The 10860-nt window shown below is 36.5% G+C and overlaps 2 protein-coding genes across 2 annotated transcripts; both read left to right on the top strand.

The window, feature by feature from the left end:
- The first annotated feature begins 2398 nt into the window (after window positions 1–2398).
- Window positions 2399–6374, top strand: LOC127796497 (uncharacterized). Its single transcript, XM_052328655.1, has 4 exons — window positions 2399–2820; window positions 3647–3732; window positions 5527–5645; window positions 6027–6374. The coding sequence occupies exons 1-4, from the start codon at window positions 2601–2603 to the stop codon at window positions 6103–6105; spliced, it is 504 nt and encodes a 167-aa protein (XP_052184615.1). The 5' UTR covers window positions 2399–2600; the 3' UTR covers window positions 6106–6374.
- A 2267-nt stretch (window positions 6375–8641) lies between these two features.
- LOC127796527 (uncharacterized) lies at window positions 8642–9965 on the top strand. The gene has a single exon (XM_052328700.1). The coding sequence runs from the start codon at window positions 8799–8801 to the stop codon at window positions 9723–9725; it is 927 nt and encodes a 308-aa protein (XP_052184660.1). The 5' UTR covers window positions 8642–8798; the 3' UTR covers window positions 9726–9965.
- Window positions 9966–10860: the final 895 nt, after the last annotated feature.

Here is a 10860-nt window from a genome sequence, read left to right as displayed (position 1 = left end):
CAAAAAAGGGCTACTCTCCTCTCAATATTAGCAATTTGTTAATTAACAAATTTATTGGATATGCAGTTTTAAAAATGGTAGAAATTAATGAGAGGGAAGCAGAATAAGCATCTTCAAGATAATTTACAAAAATAGAAGGACGGACTCGATTTAGTAATAAATAATATGATGGAGCAGACGTCAAATCATAAAGCGTGTTGGATGATTGATTCCATACATACGTATAGATATGACATATGATATCCTTCCTTTTACGCCACCTCCTGGGCCTCACTTGTGTCTTGCAAGTTTCAACGTTGCGGTTAGGGAGGTTAAGGTTGGACCTCAAAATGTTAAAGCAAGCTGATTTGAAGTCCGCTTTTTAACTTTTTACGAAAAGAAGATTATTTAAATATTTAGTTATCAAATTTTAATGATATTTATTATGTACATAAATATTATTATTAAGAATATCACAAGTAAATATTCCTTTCAAAGAAAACATTTCTAAATATTCTATAATAATCTCACTTTTCTTAAAGCAAGCTTGCTCGCTCAAACACGCCACGCCACGCCAGAGAGCTAACACAAACTTTGGAATAGATTCTTTCCTTTCTATGCACTACTCTACTCGTCATATCTATTTAATTAATTAATTAATACAACTCTCATACAATATTTTTAGTATTCTAATTTTTGTGTAGCTAGACTGATCCAATCAAACCCGCACCCACAATATTAAGTTTTATTTTTTATTTTTGAATTAGAAGCCCATTATTATGTGGTGAAAAGCCTCATCCATGGAGGAACAAATGAAGATAAAAATTTTAATGCAGTCTAGTCTCTCTAAAAAGTGTGATTAGATTCATTGGTGGGGGTGGGGGTGGGGGCTCACCACTGTCTTAACTTTTTCTTGCAAAGGGCGAAGGCTTGGGCCAGAAGCAAGCCTACAATTTCACGAGACTTGCCTTTTTTATTTTTGCTTTGTTTTGTTGAAAGGGACATGATATTCTTTTTTTTTTTAAAAAAGTATTATTGTTTTAATAAATTACATCATTAATTTTTAAATTTTATATTTCATAACAAATTAATTATCTTAGTTTAATTCTTTTCATTTGAGACATTAAATTTTGATGTTTGTTATAATCAGTTGCTCTTTTAATTTTTTCTCAAATTCTACTAACAAAAACTAATATAATATATATTAAGTAATTTTCAAATTTACTTGACTCTAAAGTTTATATTAATTTTAATATTAAGTAATTTTCAAGTTTATATTAATGTATATCACGTCAATATTTATTAATAAAATTTGGTTAAAAATTAAAATTTAATGATAATGATAGCAAAAGTTAAGAGTACAGTAACTAATTTGTTATATAATATTAAATTTAAAAATTAATAATATAATTTGTTTTTCTTAAAAAGTAATTTTTATTATGTATATATAGCTGTGGGTAGTTTCAAATTCAATCGAACCCACAGAAACAGAAACAAAAATGAAGAAACGTATCCAATTATGTGTCAGTTGATGAGATAGGAAGCGGCCTGTTTTGTGTTTTAGTTGTTTCATTATCCACCGGGAGGAGGAGGCCTTTTTAAGTTCCCATCAAATGCTAGTTTTTGGGTCGGTGGGAGTGACTTCCGAGGCTCCACTCATTGTCATGTCACCTTGGAAAATCCTATACGTGGCTTCCATTCCAATATGAAAATATGATTTTTTTTTTTTTGGTTAACTAATAATCACTTGTTTAATTAAAAATTAATGTTAAACTAGTGGCAAAGGTTTATATGAAGGGCAAGTCTGAATTTCAGTAAATACGCGTGTGCAATGCAATAATAGGTATCCTATTCCTAACCCCTCTCCTTAAATTAATATTAGGGTTTTTTTTTTTTTTTTTTTTGTGTGTGTGTGTGTGTGTACATTTAAGTAAGTATGCATTTAAATAAAAGAATTTTAATTACGTGACTTGAAATCACAGTTATAAGTCATCTTAAATCCTTACAAGTATGTGACAAAATAATGAATTTAAAATCCTAAATTTTATATAACAAATGAGATGATCAAACAACTGTTTGTATCTACATAACATAGAGAATGTTGAGGAGAAGACAGAAATTTATTACCCACTAAAATACCATCAGAAATAAAAAATGCTAATCCATGCACTTCAATTCACAGAGACTAGACCACACCAGAGTCAAAAGTTCAGCGATGAACTAATTCTAAATTTATTTAGATTCCGCTCCAATGAGATATTTGTAATGTTACTGGAAATGACCCTTCATCGTCTAGTTAGTTCCAATTTCTTGTTATGCGTGTGCGGGTGTCCCGGTTACGCTCCAATGAGATATTTTTAATGTTGCAAGAAATGACCCTCCATCGTCTACTTATTTCCAATTTCTTCTTATGCGTTTGCTGGTGTCCCGGTTAAGCTCAGTCAATACCCACTCTCTCTCTCTCTCATCCCTAACTGCTTAACCATATCTATATCTCTCTCTGATCCCTAACTGCTTAACCATATCTATATATATATATATATATACCCACCCACCCACCCACCCACACACACACTGAAAGTCTGAAAAGTGGAAACTAAAGACTAAAGAGGAGAAGGGAAATGGGTGAGGAGCCGAGGAAGGCCAAGTTGATGGTGGCGATCGACGAGAGCATGTCCAGTTACTACGCTCTCAAGTGGGTTCTCCAAAATCTAAAGGAATCCATCAACGCCTCCGGCAATCCCCTCTACATCTTCATGGTTCAGCCCCCGTCTCCTATCAGTCTATCCGTCTTCAATGCCTCTGTTGCCCACGCCCGCTTGCCCTGCCCCATCTTAACCAGTTAACTCCTCTCTCTCTCTCTCTCTTCAAAAATCATTTGATTGACGATTCTATATGTTTTGGGTTCGATCAATTTTTCACTTTTATTCACATTGTTTTCAGAAATATTAGAGACCCTCAATAGACCATTGTTCAGCCGAAGATTGTCTTCTTTCATTTCTTGTAATTAGGATTTTGTTTTTTACAGTTACTAGACGCATTTGTCTTCGAGTTTGTTTAATTTCAGAACCAGAAAAGTAACGGAACAAACCTGTGTGTTACCGTCTTTACTTTGCTTGATTCTTATGTAGAAAAGAAAAAGGGAAAGATAAAAAGGAAAAACGGAATTCGGGAAAAAGAGGGTTCTATCCGTTTACAGCTTTCTTTTTTCTAAACATATAATAGTTTCAGCTTGCTTTTCTTTTACTCTTCCTTTGAATTAAAAAAAAGAAAGAAAGAATTTTTTAACTTCATCTATTCTATTTTTTTTTTTTTTTTTTTTATGACCCAAGTATTCGGGCTTCGGCTGCTTAGTTTGAGAGGAAACTCGCCTTTTTCCCTGATCTATTTTTAGCCAAAGTTGATCTCCGGCCACTTCCAATTCCAAACTTGAGAACTTTAGCACTTGGTGCCATGCGCCCAGGGTTCTTCTATTCTTCTTTAATAAGACAAACAGACGAAACCACTTTCCCCTGCTTTTCTTTCACTTCCTTTATACATATACATGAGATTTTATTTTACTGAAACTAAATGACGTTACCTGCAATTAATTTCTGATGCTTGGCATGCTTTGAATCGGGATGCTTACAGAACCACTAACGTCTTCCTCAATATTTTTTGATGGCAGATACTGAATACAGCAACTCTTTCCAGGACCAGATGGTTTCAAAGGGGATTTTAGAGAAGGCCAAGAATATCTGTGCCATCCATGGGGTATTATTATGCTCTTGTTCTCATTTTCATAAGACAAAGATAGCAGCTGCCTGTTCATCAAATTATTCTTGCCACATGTACTTTGATCTTTTTAATTTCTTTTGGCACCCTTGCTATCTTATCATTATTATTGGGTATTTGTTCGAATATCTGTATCATTTCTTTTACCAATCGATTTCCCTTTGTAGTATGGGTACCGGGTAATACTCAATGGGCACAACAAATAGCCCCCAAATGAGACCCTCTATGTTTATGAATCATGTTTTAGTGGGTGATGGGGTTCTTTCCTATTTTATTTGACTTATAATAAATAGGTTGGATTTTCTTAATAATAATTTCACTGGGCTCTAGATAAGCTGGACATAGATGCAGTCACAATTGAGCAAACTGCATAACTCTTTTGTAATTTTTCTGTTTTTGTTTTCTACTTTTTGGGTACACATGCACTCTTGTGAGTAAAAGAGATAATGTGTGAACTTTACCTAGACTATCTCAAACCACACTTCTTATTTTATTTTTTATTATATTATAAATAATTTATTTTTTATTTTTTTTTATCCCAAAAAATACTTACACTCTCAATTTTACTTTATATTTGATTCTTTATTTTATTTATTTATTAATAAATTTCAATTTTAATTTTTTTACCTTACCTATAATTTTTACTATTATAAAAATTTAATATTATTTTATAATTTAATAATAAATATTACTATTTATCTGTTCGTCGCCTGACCTCCTTTGCGCCTCTTCGTCTTCGCCGCCTGACCTCCTTCGCCGCGTCACTGCTTGAAAAGGTTCATCTCCTCGGACTCACCGCGTCTGTTCGTCTCCTCCTTCGCCACCTCTAGTCGTCTTCTTTGGCTGTGGGCCTCTCCCTATGTTTCGTGTCCGACCGCCGGCGGCAATCGGCTGCTGTGTTCGTGAAGAGATGGCGAGGGTTGAGGCGAGGGATGGTAATCGTTATATTTGGCGAGAGTAAAAAGCGTTGTCACTATTTGGATGGCGAGCAGACCCCTCAATGGCGAGCTGCATTGGAGCAGCTTCTTCCCTCCCCCCTCGCTAAAATTTTTGCTTGGCGAGCGGAGGATACCTGTGTTGGAGACAGCCTTAGTTGAGTCACATCTTAATTAACCTCATACTAATAATTGATTCTGGGATGTCAACAACCCTTTACTAGTCATTCGTCTAATCACAATGTTTTGCTTATCCCCTTTTTGGAACAGACTCAGAGTTGCAGAAAAATAACCGAAACAAACAGTTAAACAGAACCAACTTGATCTTTTTGGGTTGTGGTTTAGTTCAACTTTAATGTAGTGTTCTTGGCTCTAGGTTTAAAATTAGCCGAACGGATACTTTTCATTTAATTCTCAGGTAACCATTTTCAGACTCAAATCCTGACCAACTCATCCGGATGGAAATCAAATTAGTTGAGCAGTTGGTTTGCATTAGATTTTTTTTCTTTTTTTTTCCCTGTTAGGTTTTAGTTGTTAAAATCTTTATTTCGAGTTGTACTTGAAATGGTGAAGGGCATTGTGTTTGGTTGATATTTTGTTTCAACAATAATTTCTAATAAATAACTGAACTTAATAGTATGTAGATTGAACTTGATTGAAAACTGAACTTGTAAGCCTGTGAATTGAACCAAATTAGTTTGGCTCTGCTTGGTCTGGTTGGACCCCATGATGTTTGTGTAGAAAAAGAAAAAGAAAAATGTAGTAGATCAAGATCGATTTGGCTTTGGGTTTAGCTCAGACCTGAGGGAAAAAACTCACTAACCTTTCTTCTTTACAGGTAAAAGCCGAAACAATGGCAGAGGCTGGGGATCCTAAGCAGGCTATATGTAATGCAGTTAAGAAGCACAACATCAGTTTACTGGTTTTAGGAGATCCTGAGGTGGGAAAAATCAGGAGGTTAGTTTCCCTCCTTAACGAAAGTATAAAGCATTCTTCATATCTTCTTCATGTAATTCTTCAGATTCTTTTCCATCTATATTCATGAGAGCTAGATATTGTTTATTGTCCATGACATGTGAAAAACTTTGGTAAACTTCGATGGTCCTCCGTTCCTCTTCTGGAGTAATGGATATTCTCCTTAAAACAATCATAAAACCAAATTTGGATCTTGAAGACAACAATAAAAATTAGGACTTGAAAGCATAAAAAAAATTGCTTTGGAAGCATCATTTGAATGGAAAATCCCACAAATCATTTGAGCAGTATGATGTGATTTTAGATCTTAAAGTCCAAATTGATTATTGTAAGGTCCTGAGAAGTCGTTGATTGTTGATGCAGGGCTCTTCTAGGGAATAGTAGCAGCCACTATGTTGATAATGCCAGTTGCTCTGTTCTTGTTGTAAAGAAACCAGAATGAAAGCTTAAACCTTTACCAACACAGTTTATGTCGCGGTTTGTATTTATCCAATTAAGTAAATGTTGGTGTGATGGATGATGCATTCGAATCCTCAAATCTAATATCCAACTATGCTGTGTCTCTACGAAGCAGGACGATGAATTACACTTTGAACTTAAATGTATGAATTGCTTGTTTTTATGTAAAGAGGATCAAGTGCATATAGTTATTGTTTTATGTTCAAATCTGTGACGCTTTGACTTTAAATTGGTGCCTCTTCTTTTTCTTAATTTCTGTTTGATGATGTGAGTGATCTCTTCCTAACAGTATGTATTGCAAGAGGAAATGGAGAAGAGTGTCAAAACAATAAGAACAAGAAAGAATACGTGCCAAGGAACATTTCACATGATTAGGATTAGGAAATTTATAGATCAAACAGTGGCCAAGTTTTTTTTAGCATATTTTATTCATACGTTGGCCTTCTTGATGATGAGACAATTTCATTTACAGATTTAAGGATGCTTAATTGCCCTGTTCATTTTTAATGATTGTGTGTTCTAATGCATTTCACATATTAGTTTGTTTGATTAAGAAACAAAATTGAACATGGATTAGATTAGATTTGATTGAGTCTGCATCAACTTCTCTGTTTCTATCTTTTTAATTTGTAATTATTATTTTTTGAAATTATAAGTTATAACTAATTATATACTTACATAATTCCTAAAAATTATTTTATTAAATTTGAAATTATTTTTATTAAAAATATTTAAGAAAATTATTACAGGTATTTATTTAACGTATAAAAAGAAATATTTTTATTAAATAACATATTCAATTTTTGTTTTTAGAATTTTGAAAATAGACACCATCTTTTGAGACTGGCAATTAGTGCCTGCCACCCCAACAGAGCTTTATTTTGTGGCCCATAACCACTTAATATGTAACAACCGTTGGTATGGTAAGGTCAACAAATACCATATCAAGGAAACTCTAGTTCTTAACCATTAATTCTAAAGTCATGTGTGCATGGAGCTTGAGTTATCTTGTGGTGGTGTCCAATTGGCAATTTCTGTGCTTGAATTTTATCATTATTATCCACGAGAGTTCGTTATAAAATATTCTTAATTTTGATTGTGCATGCATGCATGCATTAAGCAAATGTTGTGATGAATTCACCGGAAATGCTTAGTATTAATCAAACAATTAATCTCGTCGTACTTCCTAAAAAATCTAGGAGGAGGTTACCACTTTCCAGGCTCTAGGCCTTTGGGCAGGGTGGATTTATTAGTGAGCTGTGTGGTGGGCTTAGGCCAGTTCACAATAAAATTTAAATTTATAAGATAATTTTTTTAATAATAGCTCAATCCAAATTTAGTTCAGCTCACCCTTAATTTTTTCCAACCTAGCCCAGCCCACCTGTTTGGCTTTTGAGGCTATTTTCACATGCATAACATATGCTGTTGTAGACGATCTCTCTCTTCCCTTTCCGTGACAGTTGTATCATAAAATTTTGACGCCTAAAAACTTTTGAGTTTTCCCGGAAAATTCTCAAGAAAATTCTGGAAATCTTTTAATCTACTTGTGAATACAATGATCGTGTGGCTCCGGGGAGGGGGCAGCATATATAGGCAGATGATTTCTGAGGAGTAAGGACACCCCATGCACCCCACTCCCAGCCTCGCCTCATCAACATCACACTAAGTAACACAAGCAAACAAAGAAGCAAACAAATTGGACACCCACCACCAGATAATAAACAAACAAACCAACCAACCAACCCTAGCACAATAATTAAAATGGGTGGAAAGAGAGACACCCACAAAAAAGCAAAGTAGTAGCAGCGTCCCACAAGCAATGAACAAGTTGCCGCGTGTCAATATCTCAGCGGTTGACCATCTACAACACAGCCACCACAAAAATGGGATTAAATTATACGAGGATCGACAGGGTGTAGGAAGACCAACGGACCAGATCTTCGGCATCAGAACTGCTGACTCGTCAATGACACACCAGATCATGCCTCATCTGCTGACTCAAACGCTCTCTCTCTCTCTATCATCTCAAATTCCTCCAAAAGTTCGGTACTTTTCTGAGTTGGCGAATCCATCCACTCTTACTCCAAATCCAATCGCCCTCCGCCGCGTAAAACCCATCCCCTTCTATTTTGTTTTTGTTTTTGTTTTTGCTCTTACCATTAACATTAAACAATGCTTGCTCCACCACGAGAAAATATTCAATACCTCAAACCCTAAAAATAGAAAATATTCAATACAACCTGATTACCTGGTGATTACGTTAAGAGGGATGAAGATTGACTTTGATTTCACAAAGTACCATTTTCTTAAAATATATCCAATTATAAAACTAGGTTCTCATGTTGGTATTGTATGATAATTTATATATACATATATATATTTCTAAATATGGAGTAGTAGATAACTTTTGACAAATTCATAGAATGAATTTAATTTACTGTTGCATTGACGGGAAAATGCTGATTGGGTTACTTTTCCTTTCAAGAAGATTATCCCGAAGCGTCGTTGAAGAATTATTTGGGCCACTATAAATATCAACCTCTGGCTTTCTCAGCTTCTCCTTCCTTCCATTCGCATCATTTTTCATCAAGAAAAACTGTGGTTCTGCATTCATAAACACAGCCTTAGTTTCCTGGATCTGAGTCTCGAACGTTCAACTTGCTTGCTTGTATATATATGGAGATTCCGGATATCCTAACCAGTTTTCAAGCAGGCATGAACGGTCTGCAAAACCCATCTCTGCTGTCGCGATTCTTCTCCCTTCCCGGCATCGGAAAAGTCCCTCAAGTGTACAGTTTCTGGAAATGGGGCGCTTTGATTCTAGCCTTGGTCGCTACTTTCAGCGGCGTAATCACCAGAATCAAGCTTTTAGTTCTTCGATTCTGCAAAGATAAGTTCTTACTTTCTTCAGGACCTCGGTGGACCCAGCAGCTCGACGAGGAGGACGATGAAGACCGGTCCTGCTCCTCGGATTCATCGGAGAACGACGAAGAGGACGACGAGCCTACGACCTCGTTTCAGGATCGACATCCAGTCGATGAAGTGTTCTCCGTCGCTGGTTCGGGTCGCGATTTGCGGCAACGTCGGCGTCGCAGCGGCGGCGATAGGCACTGGTGGTCGGAGCTTGGCAGCGGCAAGAACGTTGTGAAGCTGTGGGACAGTATTGGGTTATGGTCAGAACCAGAAGATGAGTCCGAGAGTGTTGTTTCGATTTGGGATCTGAACAAAGATCAGAAAGTTAGCTCCTTTTCTAGCCGGGGATGTGAGATTCCGGCCATGTCTATCTCTTCGCCGGCGGTTATATATTCAGCCGGATCGAATAAAAGAGACAATATTTTCTTAGGAGTTTTCGATACGAGGGTTGGAGGTCAGACTCCGGCGATACACACGCAGTGGCGGCCACTGCGGGGGAAGGTGGTGGGTATAGGTTCCGGCGGCGTGGAGAAGGTCTACGTCATGGAGGACGTCGGCGGCGCGTCGAGAGTAGGCGACATGAGGAACGTGAAGAGGCCATTGGAGAATTTGACGGAATCTAATGGAGATACCTGGTGGGATGCTGACGCCGTTATCATCCCGAACTCGTTCGCAGACGAGTCGCAATAAAATCCGATTTGACTCACTTGGAGTGCCGGGTTATGACCCGGCGAAATGTTCCCCGTTCTAGAAAGGGGCAATTCGGTCCAAAAATAAGTAGAAGTGGACTGGGCTGGCTGGCTGGCTGTATGTAAATTCTTGTTTCATCTGGGCGTAATCAATGTTTAATTAGTTAATTTTTATGTAAAATTTCCAATCAAACTTTAGGGGAGTAATTATTAACTCGATCTCGAAGACTATATTGGTATACTTACGACCCGCGTGAAAGGGATAACCTTAGTGGACAAAATTAATATTCCATTCCAACAAGTGTTGCTATTGCTGCATTAATTCTTATTCTTTGCGAGACACGTTTTCTGCGTTGGCTTAGAATATTACAAAAGCAGAGCGATCATTCATTAGTCAGCTTCCAGACGAGGGAGAGGACAGACACATAGCGACTTTTACCATCTTATTTTATATATATATATATCCATTCATTCATCCACAGATTCATTGTGTCGAATGACTCGGGCGTCCCTCTCGTGCTTAGGTTAGCCCAACCTCAAAATGGAAGCGTCGAACAATATATATTAAATACATTCACCACTATTTGTTTGTGCATCCCCTCCCTCTGTCTTATAACATCTTTTATAGTGTTTGAAATAATTTCTTATGTGACATGCCAACTAACCTTATATCAATTATTATTATTTTTTTTTAAAAAAGAATTATAAATGTACCAACGGAATTATAACCTAGTAATAAATAATATAACTTTATTGAGTGCGAGAACTTGAAGGTGGTTGGGAGGAATCTTAGCAACACAATCCACAATTGCAACCTCGTCATCTTGAAAGTGAGATGGGGATGGGGATGGGGAGGCGGAGAAATTATTAAGAGAACGTGGCGTGGGGGATGCTGCAGCCGTCCCCATTGTGTGCCCTCAACTGGATTTATGTTTGTTTGTGTGATTGTATTGTGTGTCTTCTTCCGTGTTAATTATTATTTGATTCAGTTGTTTGCCTCTCTGTTTATTGATTTGGGTCTGATGATGAGGCTGTTTTTTTTAACTTCTAATTAACCAGCTCACCAACCCAATCCCCACTTTTGCGTGTCTGATTTTTAGCTTTCTAGTCTACTTTGGTTATTATTATTATTATTA

The sequence above is a fragment of the Diospyros lotus genome, chromosome 3 (genome assembly GCF_014633365.1).
Source record: "Diospyros lotus cultivar Yz01 chromosome 3, ASM1463336v1, whole genome shotgun sequence".
NCBI lineage: Eukaryota > Viridiplantae > Streptophyta > Magnoliopsida > Ericales > Ebenaceae > Diospyros > Diospyros lotus.
This window is presented reverse-complemented; position numbering and strand designations above follow the sequence as displayed.